General features: G+C 37.7%; 1 protein-coding gene and 1 long non-coding RNA gene across 5 annotated transcripts in view; one reads left to right on the top strand and one right to left on the bottom strand.

Moving 5' to 3' along the window:
• The window catches only part of LOC136344053 (uncharacterized), a 63,463-nt gene that overhangs the window by 21,147 nt on the left and 19,102 nt on the right, over positions 1-23,214 (bottom strand). The window contains exons 1-2 of one of the 2 annotated variants that reach the window (XR_010732901.1): positions 8,711-9,062; positions 8,525-8,658 (exon numbers count right to left, since the gene is read on the bottom strand). This is a non-coding gene — a long non-coding RNA (uncharacterized lncRNA). Of the gene's footprint in view, positions 1-8,524; positions 8,659-8,710; positions 9,063-23,214 lie in introns of those variants that run through there. The other variant, XR_010732902.1, reaches the window with a different exon arrangement.
• On the top strand, positions 3,091-21,479 carry LOC136344048 (organic cation transporter protein-like). Of its 3 annotated transcripts, XM_066291119.1 has the most exons (9): positions 3,091-3,385; positions 7,940-8,035; positions 17,599-17,779; positions 17,837-17,964; positions 19,396-19,572; positions 19,624-19,891; positions 19,946-20,255; positions 20,371-20,700; positions 20,758-21,479. In XM_066291119.1, the coding sequence occupies exons 2-9, from the start codon at positions 7,942-7,944 to the stop codon at positions 20,953-20,955; spliced, it is 1,686 nt and encodes a 561-aa protein (XP_066147216.1). In that variant the 5' UTR covers positions 3,091-3,385; positions 7,940-7,941; the 3' UTR covers positions 20,956-21,479. The 3 variants fall into 3 exon arrangements, with proteins under 3 accessions (XP_066147216.1, XP_066147219.1, XP_066147217.1); XM_066291122.1 differs by lacking the exon at positions 7,940-8,035; XM_066291120.1 differs by lacking the exons at positions 3,091-3,385; positions 7,940-8,035 and adding an exon at positions 12,734-13,440.

The raw sequence follows: 23,214 nt of genomic DNA on the forward strand, positions 1-23,214 counted from the left end.
GGAACTAATTTCAGCAGCTGTTTTTTTTCTATCCTTAAATACAGTGATTATCCTTGCACAAACTTCTCACATTTGTTCAATATATTATTTGGTATTTCCCCCATTGAAACAACTAGAAATTTCTCACTTTTCAGTGTCGTCATGGGCGCGTTTTTTGCGATATCATCTACGAAAGAAATATAGATTAACACCTTCAATGGCAATAACGATTATTGTGATATCGGTGAGTGAAAGTGGCATAAAAACAGTAAAAAGACACCATAAACAACAACCGTGACAATGCCAAGTGATTCAATCACTTCCTTATAGTTGAATTTTTCTTAAAATTGCATTAGACTGAATGGCATGTCAAACAGGTATATATTTCAATTAGGAAAATAGATAATAACAATGCGAAGCGTGTTCTCAATTATCGGTTAAGGAAGTAAGAAAAACTGAGACAATAATAAAATTTCTATAGAGCAATGTTACGTTCCGATACGATGGAAATTGAGACATCCGGAATAGTTATATTCAGAAAGATGATCCAATCTATATATATTCTGCAAATTAGAGAATCCCTTTTCAAAAATTCCATAACGTTCAATTCGCACAGTCATACATAATTATATAAATCTATAAATCCCAATCTTTATTTGATGTGTTAATTTCATCGATTGTATTACCTTAGAAGGTGGGAAGTCCTTTCTTGAATTGACGCATCATCTTCTACAGTTCCGATATGAATTCGTTTGAGATAAGCCGGTGAGCGTCGCAACACTATTAAAAGTACTTGGAAATGTGATTTTAATCTTTATTTTGGAAGGATCATTGTCATAGAATTAGCACCTAGGACACTTAGAGGACTATCTCAGTACCTTGAAAATATCATTTATGACAATGGGAATTTCCTCATAACAAAATATTATTATTATAAGTAACGAGAATGGATAATCAGAATTTGTCACAAAGAAAAATTTTATAAGTTGAATAGAAACTATGAAATTAATATAAGGAAAAGCATCGAAGTTAGCAGAAGGTATTCTCTCCGTGTGTGGGAGCTGAGGCTCTGAGATAGCATCTGGATAACCGCTCGTAAAGACAATCTTGGACATGTGGTCAAATGGACATGGACTATTTTAAAGACGATAAGTCCCACATATGTAAATCCTCTGAGGAAGTATGTGTAAGCGCATGTACAGAATTAAATTTGCGTCAAAGAAAGTCTCTTTCAGGTTGCGTCGTACGCTTAAGGGGCATCCCGTGCAAGGTGTCCCAAAACATCGAGACATCTACAGTTGCGGACAAAAGTATGGAATGCCACGTAGTGTTGTTGTTTATGGGGACATTATCAGTTATTCTGTTTGTGTCCGATTTTATATGGTATATCAAAGAAAATGTTATTTTTGGAAGATTTTCGAAATTAAATAGTCCAAATGTCACGTGATGGCTGCAACCAAACAGGCATTGCAAAGACGATAAAAATCAGCGAAAGGAGCCGTCTCCAAAATTTTAAGAAAATTTAGCATTTAACGGGACGTAAAAGATGGTCTAAAACCCGGGCGTCCAAGAAAAACGAATGTCACTACCGATCGCCGGACTAAAAAAAATATCATCTGCAGACCCTAGCAAATCCTCCAGGATTATAAAGTAAGAAATCACTAACAGTAGTGACATGCATAAAAGCGATCGCACTCTACGTCGTCGATTAAGCGAAATGGGATTAGGAGGGAGGAAGTGCAGTGAAAAAGTTAATTTCTAAGAGGAACAGAAGAGCCAGAACTAAATTTGCTCAACAACATTTTTTTTGGTCACCTCCGAAGTGGAGTACTCTCCTTTTCAGTGATGAAACTAAAGTTTAAATTTTTAATTCTGACGAGAAAATTTATGCTCGTCGACCTGTGGGGCCTAGGTTTGGTCCTAACTATCAAAAACCATCGGCGAAACATGGTGGTGGCAGCATAATGGTACGGAGATTTTTTCTCGATCCGGTGTTGGACGATTGGTCGAAATGGAGGGAACTAAGGATCGGTTTCAACACAAAGTTATCCTTGAGAACCATACGCTGCCATTTGCTGACGGAAATATGCCTTTACTTTGACGTGTCCAGCAGGACGACGACTCTCCACATTCGTCCCGATTAATAAAAAATTGGCTTAATGATAACCACATCTTCGTATTAGAGTGGCCGTCTCAGTCTCTGGATCTCAATATGATTGAGCATCTCTGAGAACGCTCAAAACGAAGAGTTCGAGACAGGAACGTGTTCAATCAGGATGAGTTGTGGAAAGTCCTGCAGGAAGAAAAAGTGAAGATTCCTATGGCCATTTGTGAAAATTTAATCGATTCTATGCACCGTCGATATCAGGTTGTTATCGACTCGAAACGATATGCCACAAAATTTTAGTTTATTTAAAGTTTTGTATTGATTATAATGGATTTTACGGAATATTCTATTCTTTTGTCCAGCTTAATTTATGGTTTTTATTTTTCATATAGTTGCAGAAATAAACTTACTTGTTTTTGCATATAATATTGTTAAAGATATACTTGGAATTTTGTATAATATAATTACGTGTTAATAATCAACAATTTTAATATAAAACTACGATTAATTTAAAATATTCCACACTTTTGCCCACCGCTGTTATTACAAACTTTCTAATTTCAAACAGAACATCCGTTAGAAAATCGAAATCGAAGCACATAAAATAATAGCATCATCCCTTTCAGATTACCTAAGACGTGGCTAATCTACTGCATCTTATCACCCGCAAGATGCTATACTTAACCGCTATGGTGAAACAATCTAATTCTATCACCTATAAAATATCATCACGTAACTAAGCAAAATCTCACAATGTGAACGTTCTCACACTTTCGATTTCGTCATAATTAAATTACATTTTATCATCGCACTTCCCATAGGGTTACTGACCCCACTGCAATAATTAACCCGAAATTAACTAAAAACGGTGATCATGTGGCATCTAGCAAATGCTAGGTAGATCATCGGTGATTTTAGCCCCGGATCTACTAAACCTCATCTGTTGCGAGTGAAGGCTGAAAGCTCCCTCAAAGTGAATAAAAGCTCTTGTCGTCCGCCGCGCTCGCCAGATTTAGTCCCCGGCGAATTTGCCTAGTGCACAATTACCCGCCAGTCTACGGACCGATTCTGTGAAGGCGCGCTTTAATTTTGTTTATATCGCATTTTCAATTGCTAAATTAGATGTGTACAGCCTCTCAACATCGCGTGTGAAAGTTATCTTTTTATTCCGGAAGTTCTAGCAAATATGACGGATCCCACGAAAGTGAGAAGGAGAGTTGGAGTATAGTTCTGAAAGTTAAGGAACAAGGAAGAGGTTTAGAGAATCGCTTTAACTCCGGTGTTACTTTGAGGACGAAAGTAAGTTAGGCCTTGCGGTGCTTGATTACAATTGGATTGAGCTGGATAATGAATTAATTAATTTATGTCTTGTTATCACTGATAAAAGTTAAAATTAACTTTCAATGGCGTTGTAAAGTTTTGATGTATCCAAGTACTTGATGTGTATAAATACCAAGCTTTAGTCTGTAATGCGATTGAAAGAGATAATAATATAGACTGCAATATGTTTGAATTCACAGCCGCATTATTAACAATTCAATCGATAAAACCAATACAGGGTGATCCCTCGCACGATAATCTTAATAATTCAAAGAGAATATCACAGACGATTCACGAAGACGTTAAGATCAAAAAAGAGAATGTGATTATCCGTTAAGACGCTCAGGACGTGCATTTTAATTTTGTTGTTGTGGGTGTAAGAACTTCATACAGACGGAGTTTCGCATGGAGGTTTAGGTCAATTTATCTAAAATCTAGAAATGTATATAAACAATGAAAATTTCTCCAAACCGACACAGGAAAGAGCATGATCTTGATCTGGCTTAATTTTCATCAAGACTTTTCCCATCAAACTAAATATTTTAATTACTTGCGGTCGAACTAGAAGATTCGCATAAAAACTATATTAATTTCTTATCGCCAAACTCACTATTAAGGCCAAACTACCCTCGAGGTTGATTGCTTGATAGACGCTAAGTTCGGGTACTTATTGCTAAAGCCTCGACGTCCTTTGACTCAGCCCGAGGGATAGATATTTCTTATTATTCGCTGAGGAATGTCTATAACCCTCTCCTCCTCACTAGCTCAATCCGAGGTAATCTCGAGCACTCTAAGGCCTCACAGTTGAATAACCGGACCTAGTTCGTACGGCATGTTTTTTTCTTAAATCGTTATTTCACGTGCAGTAATGACCCCCAAAACATTTCCACATTTACCATCACCTAATGACCCAGGAAAAAAGATTCTTACTTAATCGGTACCCTGACCGTTAATAAACGATCACCTTTACGCAAAATTCCTTCACATTGCAACTGTGAAACGATCAAATTCCTGCACCGTTAAAACCGTTATGTGATCACTGTGAATCCGAAAATGAGGACAAACAGTTTACTTTTTCAATGTTGTGAAACCGCTTTCTGTAATTAAAAAAAAAAAAATTGATTCAATGTGAAGTGGTATATTAATGGGTGCACCCAACTTTGTCCTTGCATGTTACCCCTTGCCCCTGTAAGGATATTGCATTTCCATTCATTGGAAATTAATTTTAAAATGTGATTTATTTTGGAATTTTGGCTTGGAAAGACGACTATGAAACTAATGCATCATTGTCTATGTGAAATAACGTTTGACAAAAGTGACGCAAATACAATATTCTGATAATACTTGGTAGTATTCATGTACAGTTGCTTAGTATACGTCACTTCCCCTAATTTATTTAAACATTTTTAAACTGCGTTTCAAAACAATTTCCAGATAATCACATTTTTGAACCAACTCCGCTTTCGTTTAGCAATCAATGTTTAGACAGCAATGAAAGGGAGCAAAAATTCATCAATTACGATGAGAGAATGGTTTACTGTAATTAACCTGACGTGATATTATCATCAGGTTGCTATGAGTTGATGAAACTTGTTTGTGTCTGGCCCACAACTAGAATTAATCTGAATTAACTTAATGCATCATCTCTTAGCTTTCGTTAGTTTCGTTGTTTTATGTCATTGGTGCATTGAATTTGGGTGTAACTCCTTGATCTCATTGGCCAATAAATTCGATTTTTCTTAACCCGTCGTTTTTAAGGCTTTCAAGAGACTATCTTATGCGCAAGATCTTTTTCCATCCTCCGACCAAGATGAGACAGAACGACTTTCCCCGATTTGCCAGCTTGGTCAGCATACTGACGGGCAGAGAGGGGCCTGGTGACCAGTTGCCCCCTTCCATGCACCGATCAATCATGCTATCTAGAATCAGAATCTCCATAAGGAAATTCATTACGCCCTTCGGTCTAAGTGATTCTACGCCAGTAAAGTTCAATCGTTTCACTTTCCACGTCATCAACGCTACTTTCTCCCTCCACCACGATACACATATGTATTCGAATACCAGCTACCATCTAAAAAACCTTACAACGCCAAGTGTAAGCATTTTAAAATTGTGCCACTGTAGCTGGATGCGCTTCATCCCAGCGATTTGAAGAAAGACTGAACGACTAGCTAGCTCTTCACGAGTTCTTCCTCGCAGTGGCGTAGTTCACGGAGACTGGTATATGCCTCATCTCTATCGTTATATTGAGACCTCGGGAGGTACATCTGGAAAAGTTTCAGGGTTTCGCCAATCGGGGAGGCGTTTTGAAACATGAAGGGGCGTGTCATTGAACCAATCCCAGCGCAGAGGTCGTTAGACCGAATTTTGCCAAAGTGTGATGAATCAGGCATCTCAGTAATGCCGGCGCAGAATTTCGTTCAGTCGTGTTTTTTTTTCAAGTTTGGGAGAATTAGATTTTCTTTTTAGTCGCAGTTTAACGAGAACTCAAACTCGACATACCTGGTATTCCTGAATCGGGGTTTCACCTGTTCTGATCAGCTATCTTGAAGTCTTCCTCTGGGGGCCACGAAAAAACCCACAGGAGGAGTTCGAGAAATATTCATGATTTCATACTTTACTATCAAAATTACACTCTGGCTCGTAATCTTTATTATAATGATCGCTTTTCAACCTTCGACCGGTCCTATCAAATAGCCTTAATTTTGTCACAAAGAAAATTTTATTTTACAACATCCGACAGCTAATTTAACAAGTACAGAGGAATAATTACAGGAATACCATTATGAAAAAGGTAATTGCCATTTAAATCTCTGCAATACTAACGTTTACGGCAATTTTGAAATACGCGTGGATTTGTAGTTGCATGGTTCGTAACTGGGTTACATCAATTCACTCTAAGTGCTGTTGTTGTTATTTTGCGATTTTTGCGTTATACAACTATGTAATTGGTTTTATGGCGTTATTTTGCAAATTACATGAAAAGAGCCAGGAACGCGCAAATAAACACCTTTTATCACTTCTTCTTTTCATTTCCTGCTGGCCTTGCATTTCTTTCTGACGCAACAGTTTTCCTCTCCTTAAGAAGATTTTTCCAATTCAACTGAGCGGCAATGAAAATTTTAAAAAACGCACACATGCAGCGGGAATTGTTTGAGATCTCGGTCATTGCCACAACAAAACACTTTAAAACCGAAAAAAAATGTTCTGGTTTTCGCTTGACCAATACAATTTTTCCCGAGCGGTCTTGAACTTAATATCTCAATAACGCGTCGCGTGGTCGTTTCCTGAAGACATTGAAACCGAAGTGAAAGAGCCTAAGAATAAGAAATTCATAGACGCAGTTCTCTGCCAACGAACGATCTTGAACTATATTTGAGGGAGTAGCACCCTCAGACTAAACTAATATTAATTATTTTAGAATTGGATAAATTAGCACAATCTACTAAAGCGCAACTAGGGAAAAATGTTCTTAATCGGCAATTAATGGAGCTTGAAATTGCTAAAATTAAGCAGGAAATGTACCTGTTCCATTAGCAATAGGAAATTATTAGCGATATTTTGCTAAACAAAACGCATATTCACCAGTATTGATAATGTAAAATTGTTTATTTAATAATGTTTGTTAAGCTGTTATTGCATTCACGTTGCCAAATAATCGATGCAAAAATCAGAAGTTGAATACAACACAAGCTAAACATTCTGCGGTAGTAAATGCGGAAGATGGAGGTTTTGTTCCAAGAAAGCAATGATTAGTGTTAAAAAGAAGTCTCCGACTGCAAAGAGAATGTGTCTCTTATCAGGGGTGACATATAAACAATATTTTGAAATTTAAAACGATTTCATAAACAAGGCTACCCGCTATTCATTGATATCTGCGCTATAAAGATGATTAATTACACTGTTTTTAGTAGATTAGGATTAAGTTTTTCAGCCGATTCTTTTAGCCAACGTTTTGAACAAAAACCGCCTTCAATAATATGGTGAAATAAACTGCATTAATTATTGCCTTTTGTGTAAAACGAGCTTCATTTCCGAGAAAGATGGTACGATTACACGAACGATTTGAAAACAAACTGTTCTTCAAAAATTTCACTTGATAACTTAAAACATTGTGCCTGTCGTGTGTATCGAATTATGTAAACAATGCATTTAAATGATGCGTAAATATAAGCCGGGTTTTAACGAACTTGATCAAAATACTCCTTAATAAGCGATGGTATTTATAGAACTTTGCTAAATATTAATTAAAAGCGGTGGCAATACTCCTCAAATTTCAATTAAAACCTTGTTAATTACCACTAATTAATCTGTTTCGTGTGGGCGATGTATTGGATAAACAAATTCGCTGAATCGAAGTATCAAAGGTTTACAAATGTATACTTGACACTAAGAGAGGCGCCCAACTATCATATTCACTCCAGTTTCATCTGATTGATGGCCCGCCGTGACCGAAAATGGTGGTGAATAAGGTTGTTGGGCGAGTGCACCACCGCATGAGCCTAATTCACACCTTTTGTTTGTCATTTTCAGGTATGCCCATTTTTCACATACCAACAACGCCACCTACACCCACAGTTCCAGGTCTCATTCAAGCACTACAAAGTTCAACAAATGCAAAAACACAAGGTATTTCATACTATGTACAACTTTGAAGCGAATAACGTGACAAGTCCAGTCTTAAAAGCAATCAAAAAGTTATCGTAGAGACCTACATAAGCACATGTTTTAGCGATTTTAATCATGTTAGGCAACGTTGCTTTTCGTCTGACACTTTTCGATCTGACGTAACTGTTGTATGACGACTTACCAATAGCACAATGGGAGTTTAACAAAACACTGTCACGCAGTTGCCAATTTTCAAAAACTGGTAACTTAAAGGGAAAAGTGGTAATTTAAAAGCTCCCATTGTCATCGTCATTATAATTCGAACGAGTGCAAGTACAAGGCGTCGAACAAAGTTAAATTTTGCTTTATGAGCTGATGACAAGCGAAAAGCTACAGAAGAGATGTCTCGACTATTCTTAAACAGAACTCGTAATTTTTGACGCTCCCTCTTAAGCACCAATCGAACCTTGAACGAATACTCTTGAGATATGCCGTAGTTGATACACTTACCATTACATATTTCCATGATTCTTTGCCAGTCCGTGCTAAATCATCAACTCTTTGCCGAGTCACTGTGGGGCTGTCGCGCCAAGTACAATCGATGCATTTTTCTTGTTCTTGTATTGTTAGCACCACCCGATGACCTAAAATTAACACACATATAAATATAAATCAGTTTTTGAGATATGTACGTACATGTGAGATATATACAAGATCTAGGCAGCAAAACCACGCGCTACAATACAAATGACAAGCGCTTTTTTCGGCCTGATTTGCGTTTTTCCCCGCTAAAGGACATACAACAATCGCCTATTATGAGCGCTTCTGAAACAACAGGTGTAACAATGCCTGTTAATTGAGTCATTTATTTAAATTATCGAGAGTTGGGAGTGGGAATTTGCGCTGCGCCCAAGCACATCAGCGAAATTCTAATGAAATCAAATGTCGAGGTGACTCGCAAAAGGGAGGAAGAGACGATTTGGGAAAGGAAGCAAAAAGAAATTTGGAAACGCAAAGAAACAAAAAAAACTGTATAGATTTAGTTCATACACTGACTTTCAAAAAAACCGCAACACCAAGAAGAACGCGTTGTATGTATTTGAAATTTTGGTATAATTTTAGACTTTTTAAGAGAAAAAAATGATAAAAATTTCAAGTTCGTATTTTAATGCGATATGAAGTTTTTCTTTACTTTTTTATCTGTGACGATCGTTCTTTTTGCAAATTTTTTTACAGGCGGATAGCGATAAAGGTACTATTGTTAGTATCATATTCAATGTATGGTAGTGCAAAATGCCTCGTGTACGCCAAAATGCAGTTAACTCCCTTTGAAAGGGGAAGAATTGCTGGTATGCACAAGGCGGGTTTACCTTTCCGCGAAATTGCACGTAGATTGGATCGAAACGCATCAACAGTGCTAAGAGCTTGGAGAGAATGGTCTAACGAAGGGTCAGCAAATCGTTATCGTGGTAGTGGCCGTCCAAGAATGACGCACCCACGCGAAGACCGGCGACTTCGTCGTTCAGCGACAGGCGCCCCGTTTGAAACAATTCCGTCTCTTGGTGCTAACTGGGTAGCCACCCTAAATCGAAGGGTCTCCCTTGGTACGATGTATCGCAGAATTCGAAGTTTTGGACTAAACTCATATCGTCCTATGCGTCGGCTTCCATTATCACGAAACCACAGGGTGGCCCGACTGGAGTGGTGTCGTCCGAGAGTGCAATGGGTGGATGAGTGGAGAAGAATCGTGTTCAGTGATGAGAGCCGATTTTGTTTATGGCGTTCTGGTGGACGGTTACTTGATAGAAGGCGCAAAAGAGAGCGATAAAATTTGGACTTTTTGGAAAGGCGTCGTTCTGGTTTAACACCAGGTGTCATGGTTTGGGGTGCCATCTAGTATGGTAGTCGATCTCCTCTTGTTTTCATTTATGATAGATTAAATGCTCAGAGGTACATTAATAGTGTCTTCGAACCGGTTCTTGTACCATACATGCACGACCATCCTGGAAGCACATTTCAACAGGATAATGCGCGACCACATGTAGCCAAACGATACTTTGAGGTATTTGGAAGCTGAAAATTTTGATACTTTGCCTTGGCCAGCTCGGTCTCCAGATTTGTCCCCAATAGAGCATGTATGGGATATAATGGGTCGGAGACTTCAACGTTTAGCTCGCTCTCCACAGACCATAGATGAACTCCGCGAGCAGGTGCAGATTGCCTGGGATACAATACCACAGGAAGACATTGACAATTTAATTTTAAGCACGCCACGTCGCTTACGGGAATGTATTAATTTAAGAGGAGATTCCACCCATTATTAAATTATTATTAAATTTTTTCACTTATCCACAATAATTTTCTTTTGATATTTTGATCGTTTTTATCCATTACCCGACCCAACGTAATGCCAGAATTTCAAACGTGTACGATGTGTTCTTCTTGGTGTTGCGGTTTTTTTGAAAGTCAGTGTATTAAAAAGAAAATGTTTTCTCAATTTTATCATTGATATATTTTTAATTGAAGTCGAATCATAAACCTGATTTTTCACAGGATGTGTCGATTATTTCACGTATCGGCGATTAAATGATGATACCAATCTGGGAAAAAAATCTTATCAGGCGTTTCGCAAAATGGCGACAATACATCAAATCGAACTTTTTTTTAAATCCCGAATTTAGGTTAGTTCGAAAATAAAAGAAAGTTCGATTTGATGTATTGTCGCCATTTTGCGAAACGCCTGATAAGATTTTTTTCCCAGATTGGTATCATCATTTAATCGCCGATACGTGAAATAATCGACATATCCTGCCAAAAATCAGGATTATGATTCGACTGCAATTAAAAATATATAGCAATGATAAAATTGAGAAAACATTTTTCCAGAACTTTTTGATGCATTTTGCCGCTTAAATTAATCTTCAGCAAGATGAAACACGCGCTAAGAGGCGCTATGAGTCTGTGATTCGAAGCGAGGTCTCCCTCCACCTTTCCCAGGCTTGGCAAGAGCTACAACTTCCGATTTCTTCAAAAGGGCGGAGGAGTTTCTAAAGTGTTATAGAACTAATGAGTGTGCTATTTACGAGAATTGGGAAATTCTGGATGCATCCCATTCGCACCGGCCGCTGGTTCTGTTTTCAGATCTTTTAAAACCTCCTGATCACTAGCCGCGGCTTTCTGAGTCCCGAGGAGGGCGTTCATAGTTTCGACATGACTTTTATCAATATTTATCGGTCCCTTAGGAATCTGTATTATCCTGGCAATGACGTGATTTGGGTTCTCGGGGCAGCGCTTTGCCGACCTCGTCAGAGAAGGTGAGCTGTCCAGTTTGTCGGGCAGATGTCGTGTTTTTCTATACGAGTGTTGAAAACTTGAGTTTCCGACCAAGCTGTGCCATCTATCCCTCCATGCAGCATCCGGGATGTCCAGCATTTCATGGGTCACACCTGGGTCGTGATTGTTACCATAACTGACCCCAAGCTCGCTGCAGCGGAAGCTCCACCCAGGAACATACTTCCTTCCTCTAAAGTTGCCAAACAGCATGCATCAAGGGGCACGACCCTCTAGACGTGCATGTCTCTTAGCAATGCTCTCCACAACGGCCACGATCCAGGGTCCCGGCACTTGGCGGAGATCGATTTGATAATTTAATTTTTTTTTCATTTCGCGGTTTATTTTCTTTAATTCAAGTTGATTCTAATTCTTCTCACTGACTTCACATTACGACTATCACAATTAATGAATCGAGTGCTTTATTTTGAAAAGTGTTGCTTGAACTTTAATTTCTCAGAGTAGATGGGTGGATAGTTAGGTTGTTTTCTTCTGTCCAAAGCTAGCTCACCTAAGGGCCAATAGATCAACGTCTTGGCACACTGATAAATTCGCGACAATGTAAATCACCTTGATAAATTTGCCAGGAGTTTGATAGTTTTCGAAAAGTAACTCACAATCGTTTATCTAGTGATGATAGCGTCTCCTGTGATACTAGCGAAACTGCACCAGGACATACCTCCTTGTTCTAATCAGTCCATTGATCTTCATGTATAAAAAAAGGTTTCGTACAGTCATTAATAAATCTACAGCGACACGAATTAATATTTTATTATTCAAAGGACAAACATAATTGCAAATTAACCTATCAAATGATGCATGCCACTAATGGACATCTTTTACAAAGCAAAATAACGTAAACCACACACAGCATTATTACAATGATGCATAAATTATTTTTACGTGAGGTACGTGTGGCGTTTCAGGGAACCTCAAATTCGCGAAAACCGGGATTTGCAAGTTTGAAAATTCTGATCAATTAAGAGGTCAAAACTCGTGGATCCTCACTTTAAGCATTGTACGTATAAGGCTGTTAATGTGTAACTGAGAGTCAATGTACGTGTTTGTGGACGATAATCGCCAAACATTTGCTAATTGCCTACCTTAGTTCGACATCATCTAAAAATTAACATTATCTAAAAAGCATTTTGCCGTATACGCAAATCACGCCGAAAGCTCACGTATCTCTTACTTCGGTGCTAATTAATTGGAATTACGGACCATATAAACCCGGTGTCCCCCCTCCGAAAAAAACTCATTGCTTGGGACAAACCAAAGAGTTTTTTTGGAACTACCAATGCAATTCCTAGCACCTATATCGATATCGTAATAGATAGTGGCATTTTTGTTTGTTATAATCTGATAATACGTAAACGTTCAGTGTAAATATGTTCGAAAAACCTGCAGCATTCGCGTGAGTGAGTGAGAAGTACATAATGTATTTCAAATTAATTTTTGCGCTTTTATGTACATGGCGGTTTATTAATTAGTTTTTCTCGCTTAAACGGTCCAGGCCATTGTAAAAATCAGCATTGTGCGCTTTTGTGGCTCGTTTCGGGATTGTTTTTTGCATATTAATAGTCGTGACTGTGACTGTTAGGGTCAGTTCATACGAGAGCGCCAGCGAAGTGCGATACATCAATTCGTCCACCAAACAGGCGAACGTTCACCCTACATCATGATCTTTCCGCGCCTCAGTGTATAACACATTTTGATAGCTCATGTGAATTGATACTGATCTATCGGGTAACTGACGAATTGAAAAATACATTATCATACATCTTCATCTTTTTGTCAAAGGTCAAATGACGTATTTACGCGTAAGGTGTAGGTAATAAATTATAACATCTTCATCGCTCCGCCTGCACGTACAGTCGAATATTGGACAATTGAATGCAGTGCAGTTAAACTTAGTGCAGAACAGGTTATAAGAGATCAAGTTCAAAATTGAAACCGCAGGTATTCTTACGCGTAAACGATGAAGTGATCGCGGTAATAAATAATACTTCCTCATGTATTGTTCTTTAAATCTGCAATGGGTGAGATATGCATCAGCTATCCCGACGACGATGGGGCAGTCCAAGAAAAGCTACTGCGTAAGTCTTATGCTAGTCCGTTCAAAAAAGTTCGTATTGACTGTTAGAGGGTACCTGCTTGGTAATTAGTCATATCGTAGTAATTTCTAAATAGTAGCCAGGATTAAATAGTACGTTTCCAAGAAATGTGCTCATGAATATAAAGATTAATTTATCTTTAATTCAAGGCGCCAAAATAACAAAAACGAGTAAAGATCTAAAATTGCTCAAGTTTACTTTCGTGTAGATTGGAATCTAATCTCGCTGACTGATGTAAGTTTGTTCAACAATTCCGTGTTTATGTGATTTAACCACTTTGGAGAATTCATTCACTGCAGCGCATGAGTCAATTTGTACACATATTGCGAATGGCCATCCAAATCGACTATTACGAATTATTACTAAATCTCTGAGCGAGCATTATAGAGACTAATTGTGAGAAACGCATATTACCTCTCCATATTTGAAAAACAATAATTCTAAGCCGACACTCAACAGGCAATATTGAATGATAAACGTTACGGGATTGTTATTTCAAACTAACAAGAAGGTGCATGATGGCACGCTCAGCCTGCAGCTACAGGGTGTTTCATCGGCATACCGAAAAATTTTCGGCGGATGTAGAGCTCGTAAAAACAAGCATTCAAAAGGAATAAAATTAGGTCCCAAATCGCTTCGTTTCCAAGATGCGAGGTGTTCCATCTATGATTTTTTTAGCATTTTTTAAAAATATTTCAAAAACGGGTTGGGGCACGGACATAAAATTGGTTGTCTGTAAGTCCTCCACCTCTACTAAAATAAAATAACATTAATTTCTCCTAAATAATTGTAAAAAATCGCACTTGGAAACTTATACTGCTTGTCGGTAGGCACATGAATGAGAAATGGTTTCTTATCTCGAAAACAACAAAACCCTATGAGGCCTTTTTATTGAGAATTCATGGAGAATTATGAAAAAAAAATCGTATTAAAAAAAGTCAGTGGTGCACCATCTTTCTCATCAAAAATATTCCATTAAATGGCCGCACAGACGCCACTGGCATAAGTGCAAATACTCTGCCTACTCAAGAACGTGCACATTTATGTCGCCATAGCGTGTCCCGAATTTTACGTTCGTTCCAAACCGTTTTTGAAATACATAAAAAAAATTATAAAAAATCAAACCCCCTACCTCTTGTAAACGAAGCGATTTCGGACCTAACTTTGTTCGTTCTAAATACTTGTTTTTATGAACTCTACACTCCTTGAAAGTTTGTCGGTATGTTTAGGAAACACCCTGTATATTTCAAATCATTGCACTCTCTACAACTCTTAAACATCGTCAATAAAGTTCAACAATGTAGTAAATAATGTTGCTTAATTAACCGCTATGGTGACTTCGTATTATATTGTCCACCTAATGTTGACCCAATACCCAGCCCATGGGCTGAAATTAAATCGGGCTCACATAGCATCTGAGGAAGTAAGGAGAAATCTGTCATACACAAAGTGTTTATACGATAGTGCTCACCTGAGCTCGTCTTGGGACATCTATAGCATGGACGCCATTCTATTAAAGTTTGTTCGTATAGTCTTGGTTTAAAACAGGCTTGGCCGAACCAGAACTGCAGTCAAGTAAATTCCATTTTGCACACGCCAGACCCACTGTTTGATACTTTTAATGCAAGGAGAATTGAAACGACCATCACCTAGTGAATCGACACCATGTTGGAATCCACAATGATTACAACTACTCTTAAGGTGATAGAGCCAAATTTAGGACGGTGGACATTTGACGCAAGAAGGGAGTTCTGTGCCCTTGTATCTCCATTTTAGTCCCAAAACGGTCTGGAATTGTCACATGGTTCTGAATGCTTAAAAAATAATGGGGTTGCCCTTGTCGTCATCAGTTGAACGGATTCGTCTTTCGTGGCAGTAAATCTGAACCTGCCTTGGGGATATTTCCGGGCTTGGAGAAGCGCAGAGCTCTAGTAATGGATTGAGTTGAGATTTTAGGAGTGCTGGAACCAAGAGGAATCCAAAAAGCTCCTGACGGAACCATCGTAAAAGAGGGTCCAATTCCTTGTTCTGTCAAATATGCAATCGGGAAGGACAGTCATGATGGTTTGCACAAGGCATGTCGTGTTCTTGAATAGCTTGTCCAGATTGGAGATCTTCGAGTAATCGGAGTGCCCATTGAGTCTTCTTGAGGAGGAGACCGTGGAGTACATTTTGTATGAATGTCTCGCGATTTTCACTTAAAGGTTTAAACTGTTTCGTAGTGCAGCAATTGGGCCAGAAGACCCAAACAATACGTCATTCATTGAGGCAGGGAGGTTCACGAGGAACTTGGAGATATCAGAGGACGACCAATAAGCCGTAATGGGCGTCTTATTGTGAGTTTATCACCAAAAATATCAGGTCGCAGTGGAGGACTATCACCAGTCCACCCAATTTAATATAACAAAACAACATAGTTATTAGACATATTAAGCTTAAACCACCCGTCGACCTAAAAACTAAATCTGTGTTCCTGTTTTGGCTGGAGATGTTTTAATTCGATTATACAGGGTGTTCGTTAATGATGTGCAGATATTTCAAGATGGGATTCTACATGAAAAAATAATGGTAGTTTGTGATATAAATTATGTTTCAAGAATGGTCCGTTACGAAAATGCAGGTCTGTAAGTTTTTGGAAAAATGAATTGAACTTCATGCGTGTTTCCGAAACCGCTCGAGATATTTTAATGAAATTTGATATGTAAAGACAATTTATTAAGGTGCATTGATTGCAATAAAAATATGCTTTCCACCTTCATCGTCATCAATCTTGCGTACAACTAACAAGAAAAAAAAATAAAAATATTGTGAGGAAACACCAGGACTGCACTAGCAAAGATAAAACTGAACGAACAGATTTCGATAATGACAATAACAACAACAAAGTTTGTTTTTTTAACTATTTTTATTTTGACAAAAATCAGTGGCGCATCTTCTTTTTCTTTAAAAATACTGAGGAAAGTAGTAATTCATATTTCATCACGATGCCAACCCACAATGTGTTAAATTTTATTTGCCATATTAAAATAGTTTTGAGTACGTTTGCATTGAAACGCAATTTTAATTGCAATTAATGGCCCTTTACAAACTATTTTTACATACCAAATTTCATTGAAATATCTCAAGCGGTTTCGGAAATATTCATTAAGTTCCATTTTTTTTTTCCGAAACTTCGCAGCCCTGTACTTTCGTAACGTAGCATTATTGGAACATAGTTTATGTAACAATCATTATTTTTTCACGTAGTATCCCACCTTAAAATATCCGCACATCATTAAGGAACACCCTGTGTAGTTTAAGAAACGTGAAGCGAATGTCTGTTTATCAGAACTACTTCAAGACCAGAAACGCTCTATTACTGCTATGGCTCCAGCTCTCTTCTTGCAGTAATTTATTTACAGATGATTAATTCGCAATTTCCTCCTCACAACGGATCGCACCAGGGGGGCATCCGACATAATTCGATTTAAGGCCCCCTAAATCTCAATTAAATTGTTTAAGGTTGAAGACCGATTACATCGGTCACAGAGACAACTAGGTACTCTATCATTCAAATTTATTGTTTGAACGAGTGCATATGACCGCCATTGGATGCATCGCATAAAAAAAAACTGTTTTCGAGCTACAATATTTATCCATATTTTAAATATGAAGCCACGTGATTAAACTTTCTGCGAATAAGAAAATAAACAGACTGTCAATTGCGATACAGGTCGGGCTTAAATTGATATTGACAAGCCACATGTGTCCAACAGTTTGGTCATAAAATAATATGAGATCTAATGGAGATTCACTTAACTCGTTTTGGTTGACTGAAAATTTCTGTAAAAATCATCTTCGAAATGTCGAGAATTTTTCGAAAAACGCCCCACACTTAAATCCTCTTACAAGGTGAACACACGTTAATGGCGATACACATTTACATTAAAATACAATTTCCCTCCAACATTTCCTGTTTAACTTTATGGTGTCCGCACGTTTTCGCGTTAACAAACTAAACTATTTTCGATTAATTGTGACAATTACAAGAAATAAAATAATGTTTCCTTATTAATACCGCTCATTTGCGCCTCGAATTTAACGCATCACAATTCATAATTAATTGCGAAAAGTGAAATTTACTTTTGAACGATGTTTCAGAAATGCCTGAGCGATCCAAAAGCTCCTCCTCAGAGGAGGAAGAAGAGGATATCGTGTCAAACGCCATAGGGGAGTTCGGGAGGTGGCAGCTTCTACTTACGTTTTTATTATCTCTAGTAAATATCCCCTGTACGTGGCATATATTCGTACCTACGTTTCACGCGAGGCATAGGGATTATGTGTAGGTACAAACACATTTCCCTCAAAAATCCCTGTTGAGAGATTTTTTTGTTTTCAGGTGTTTAGAGTCGCCAGGGTGCCATTCGGTTGACTCGTGTTGGGTCTCCGAACAAATCTCTAATGGAAGTTGTATAGATAGCAATAGCACTCCTTTTAAGTGTCGAAACTGGGAATTTAAGGGCAACGGTAAGTTCAAATTTCACATCCATAATTACTCGAGTATAATAATAATAATAATAACGTGTAATTGAGGCCTATTTATGACGCAACTGCTCGCTTTTGAAACAGCTAATGCGACGAGAATTCTTCTTGTAACAAAAGGATTAAAGAAAGATGTAATCAAAATAATTTGGCTTAAGCGAATTTTTATTGCCAAACTTGAGAGAGAGGCAAAACATGTGTATAACTTTTACAACATAAGAATGACGAAAACAAAACATTTTAAAATCTTAAACTTTCCTTTATTATTGGTTATTCTAATGTAAATGTTATTACGTTATAAATAGTATATACAGGGTGTCCCAAAAATATACCGACGAATTTTATGGAGTGACGGGGACAGCGATACAAACTTTTTTCTTAAGCAAACGTATGCCCGCGAATGAGCCGTATGAGCAAAAAAAGGCAATGTGGTTTTGCTCATTACAATCACTTTTTGTTCATATTAGACGTGGCCTTTTTGATAAATAAACGATGGCTTACAGTGATCGTCCAGAATGTTGACCATTCGCTTCAGTGCAAAAATTGCACCATCGGTTCGTTGACTCGTGGACTCCATGAAATATTCCAGGAATAGCTCCTTGATGTCTGCCACTACAGATTTGTATTACTAAAAGATTTTCTTCATTACGAATACGTGTTTCGTAGACCAGATATTTCAGATAACCCCAAAAGAAATAATCCAAAGTGTTGGGATTAGGATAACACGGAGGACAGGTTACAGGACCTCCTCTTCCAATCCATTGGTGCATATTCATTTGTCAAATGAGAAATGAACTTTTTTTTTTGTTTTGGGTGCATATTTTTACTAAAGAAAAAAGGTTGTATCGTTAACCCCTACTACCCCCTAAAGTTTATCGGTACATTTTTGGGACACCTTGTATATTATGCGTCTTCTTTCAATGTGCCTCATATCTTCTATTAATATGTCCTAGATCCACACATCCTTGTTATTACTTTTTCATTTTATAAATTATTATCTTTTTCCTTTTTCTTTTTAATTATTTTTACTTCCAAATGTCTCTCTCGTCTTATGTCCATTCAACACGAAGCAGTTTCTCCCAGTTTTCTCTCTCCCTCTCTTCCTCTCTCTTCGCCTTTTTCCCTCCTCTCTCTCTCTCTTTCACTCATTGCTTTCTCAAACCGACTCTCGTAATTCAAAATATTTGCCTGTGCATTCTTGTCTATTTTTGATAATGTACAACAGCCTCGAAGGGGGTCTTCCAAACAGCTCCAATCCGTAGCCATTTGAAAGTCACGAATCTCCACCGTTATAATCCAGAATATTCCTCAAATACCTCTATATACTAGTTATCTACATTTGTTTCACTCAACTTATTCCATTTATTTTTCTTGGGTTTCCACTTATTTCTATAGAACTTGTAATGGAATTTGTAGGCTCGACCATCATCTCAGAATTCGACTTGGTCTGTGATAGAAAAACATTAATAAATCTGGCAGAAATGATGTTTCTCGCCGGGGTAGCTGTAGGTGGCCTAGTCAGCGGGATCATATCCGACAAATATGGCAGGAAAAAGACGTTGCTGACTTCAATATTTGTGCAATGCACTTTAGGTACTTCTTACCACTGTTACCCCGAAACCACTACATACGTAATTATTTTAGGAACCATAATAGCCTTTGCACCATGGTTCGAGCTATATCTAGTTCTACGCTGTTTGCTCGGTTTCTTTTCGGTCTCGGTGGTATTCAGTGGATTCGTATTGGCCATAGAGCTAGTGGGGGGTCATTGGAGGACCATCACTGGTATATCATACCTCTTCCCGGTGTCCTTAGGATACTGCACCATATCTGGCATAGCTTACTTTTTAGACGACTGGAGGCATTTGCAGTTGGCCTTGTCTCTACCAAGCGCTTTATTTTTGTTCACTTGGTATAACGCCAGATGCAAAACTTAGTGACGAGCATAAAGATTACAATTTTGCAGGTTTGTGCTTCCGGAATCGCCACGATGGCTGCTAGCGCTCGGTAGAACAAAGGAGGTTATAGAGATTCTGGAACGGGCAGCCAAATTCAATAAGAAGGAACTGCCCACAAATCTGGATAAAACCTTGGTGCCAGTGCTTAGAGTAGGTCAGGAGGAGAATAAGAACGCGGGAGTGCAAGACCTTTTCAAAACCGCAGCCATGAGGACGAAGACAATGACATTGTTCTTGATATGGTTCGGAGTTTATTTAGTGTATTATGGTTTGGTACTGAATCTAAGCAACATTGGAGGAGATCTATACATCAATTCCGTGAGTTTTACATAGACACATTAAGACAAACGACGTTGCATCATCTAAAAAATGCTCCCCCTGACTACGCCTTGTGGAATAAACAAACAGGAAACTTGTATTAATGAAATTTCAGGTTTTAACGGGCATAGTCGAGGTGCCTGCAGTGGCCCTCAGCATCCTCATCCTCATGAAAGGAGGCAGGAGATGGCCTCTGGCGCTGACAATGATAGTTTCGGGCATATTCGCCGGCCTGGCCATTCCAGTATCTTGGATATCAAACGACCTCCAATGGTTGATCACCACCTTCATGATGACCAGCAAGTTCTGCATCAGCTCCTCCAACGCCGTCATGCCGGTGTACACGGCCGAATTGTACCCCACCATCATCCGAAACATCGGAGTTGGGGCGGCCAACGTACCCGCCGGTATCGCTTTGATGCTGGTGCCGTATTTGTGGATGTTGGTTAGTTCGGGTGTTTAAATTAAATTTGGAACATTTGCAACGAAGTTTCTCTTGCAGATTGATATGCACAAAGCGCTACCCCTTTTGGTTATTACGATATTCGGGATAGTCGGTGGAGCATCAGTGCTGTTACTACCAGAGACAGGAGTGCAGCCCTTGGCCGACACTCTGGACGGAAACCCTGCGGCGAGGATCAACAACGCGCCGTGCAACAACGGGAGCATTAAGAAGATTAACAATAATCACTGCACGTAACTCCGGACACGTGAAAATTCCACCAATACTTAACTCTGATGTCCATTTATTGGGGCAAGGATAGATGTCAGACGGGCAATTATCAATAAAGCTTTGGTAAGGCGCAGCTTAACGTGTTTATTCAAATAAATGTTAGGTACTTAATATGTAGATTCTGTAGTTTTAAATGTTAGAAATAATGAACTGGCAGAAAGGATCGAATACTCGGTATATGTAAAATTTCACTGGGGTCATTATACATATCTATGCTGCTTAAAAGGTAATTTTGTACATATTTTACTGTGTAAACTACACAAAAATGGAATAAAATAGATTTAATTTACAAGAACTTTCATTAAGTTGCTGTAAAACAGGCGGAGTTCTATAATCCGAGTGCTTTAAATATTGTAGTATTTTCTTTGTTAATATAATGTTTTTCCCGTACAAATAATATAATTTATTTTTATATGTAGATGCGTAACGCAGTAAGTAAAGTGTATGGTATTTAAGTTAATGGATAAAATTATAGTAAACTTTAAACTGCATATTGTGGTTTCCTTTCAAGTCTTTCGTCCAAAAATGCCTCTCCAAAATCACATACAGTCACTCACAAAAGTCTTGGTACAGTATATTATTTAATTGAAAGGTGTTAATATCTTCTTTATGCAAAAACAACATTTAATTTTATCACATGGAAATGCATATTTCGTTATACGTGCTGCTAGTAATAATAACAATTTGCATAAAAAATTGAACTTACCAGATAAAAAATATTATTTGTTTTTCTAACAACAGGTTACATCTACAAAGGTCTTGGTACAGGACACATATGTTTACAATATTAATGTTTACAAAAATTAACTGGTTTACTATTGGTTTATCACGTTTCTATGACCACATAAAAAATACACAAGTTTCCGGTCCGGTCTATTTATTTTATTTTTTTTTATTAGTTTTAAACATGGCTAGAACAGAGTGAAGTGCGAATAAATGAAAACGAATTCTTAATTTAAATAAAGTAAAATCTTATAATGATGTTTAAAAAATCTTAAAAAGGAGTAGCTCTACGGTTCAAAAAATGATTAATCGTTTCAAACTCGAAAACAGAATTAAGAACAAACCACAAATTGGTGGAGATCCAAAGTTGTTATCGGAAAGGGAAACAAGGTAAATTTTAAATGAAATTAAGAGATATTCTAAGAAGAGTGCTTCAATGTTGACTTCATAAATTAGACAGTACTTTGGAAACACTGTCCACGAGGAACCAATTCGAAGAACACCTCATTGAAGAGGATATAAAAGCTGTAGGGCAAGAAAGAAACCCTATGTAACTCAGATAAATAGAAAGAAGCGTCCGGATTTTTCCAAGCAATACCCACCGATGAAACCCGAATTTTGGGAAAATGTCACTTGGTCAGATGAGAGTAAATTCAATATTTTTGGACCAGACGGGTCGAAAAAAAGTGTGGAGAAAATAGGAGAAGCGCTAAATCCGATAAATGTAATTCCAACCATCAAACGTGGAGGAGGCGGAATAATGGTCTGAGGTTGCCCTGAGACATCTAGTGTAAAAAATTTAATAATAATTGCTGAAATCACGAATCATTAAGTGCACCTTAATATCCCAAAGAAAAATTTAAAGCAAAGTGCAGAAACATTTGGGTTGGCACGCAACTATTACTTTTAGCAAGATAATGACGTCAAACATAAATCTTACGTAGTACGCCAGTGGTTGATATACAATACACAACATTTACTAGAAACACCTCCCCAAGATCTCGTCCTTAATCCCATAAAGCAACTATGGGGTAACTTGGAAAAACAGATTCGGAAAAACGTGATACACAACGAAGGTGATTTAAGTCGTCTTAGAAGAATGGGAAAAGTATTAAGTGATATTAAAAAAAGTTAGTTCAGTCAATGCCAAACCGTTTATTGGAAGTCCTGAAGCAAAACGAGTACCCTATCCGGAATGAATGAACTTTTTTTTATTTTTTAATACAGTACGCGACAATAAAATAGCACACAGTGAAATTTATGTCAAAAGTCATTTGTAATGCATTTTATTTAATAATTTTTTGTTAACTTATGTAATACATAACAAAGGAGAATGATTGCTTTACAATTTTTATGGAAAAGAGGTATTAATAAATAATACAATCAAAATCGTGAAAAGTTAACGCGTCAAAATAATAGCACATTCTTCAAAATTAACTAGTTAATTAAATATTACAATTATTTAATTAACAAAACTTAATACATTTTTAAGCTAGTACTTTG

Source organism: Euwallacea fornicatus, chromosome 16, assembly GCF_040115645.1.
Source record: "Euwallacea fornicatus isolate EFF26 chromosome 16, ASM4011564v1, whole genome shotgun sequence".
Lineage (NCBI taxonomy): Eukaryota > Metazoa > Arthropoda > Insecta > Coleoptera > Curculionidae > Euwallacea > Euwallacea fornicatus.

Excerpts from the sequence above, each read along its gene's own strand:
- LOC136344048 (XM_066291119.1), top strand. The coding sequence starts at position 7,942 with ATGCCCATTTTTCACATACCAACAACGCCACCTACACCCACAGTTCCA. Across the intron at positions 17,965-19,395 it reads CTGGGAATTTAAGGGCAACG|GCTCGACCATCATCTCAGAA; the intron begins GTAAGTTCAAAT and ends TGGAATTTGTAG. Across the intron at positions 20,701-20,757 it reads TGCCGTATTTGTGGATGTTG|ATTGATATGCACAAAGCGCT; the intron begins GTTAGTTCGGGT and ends TTTCTCTTGCAG.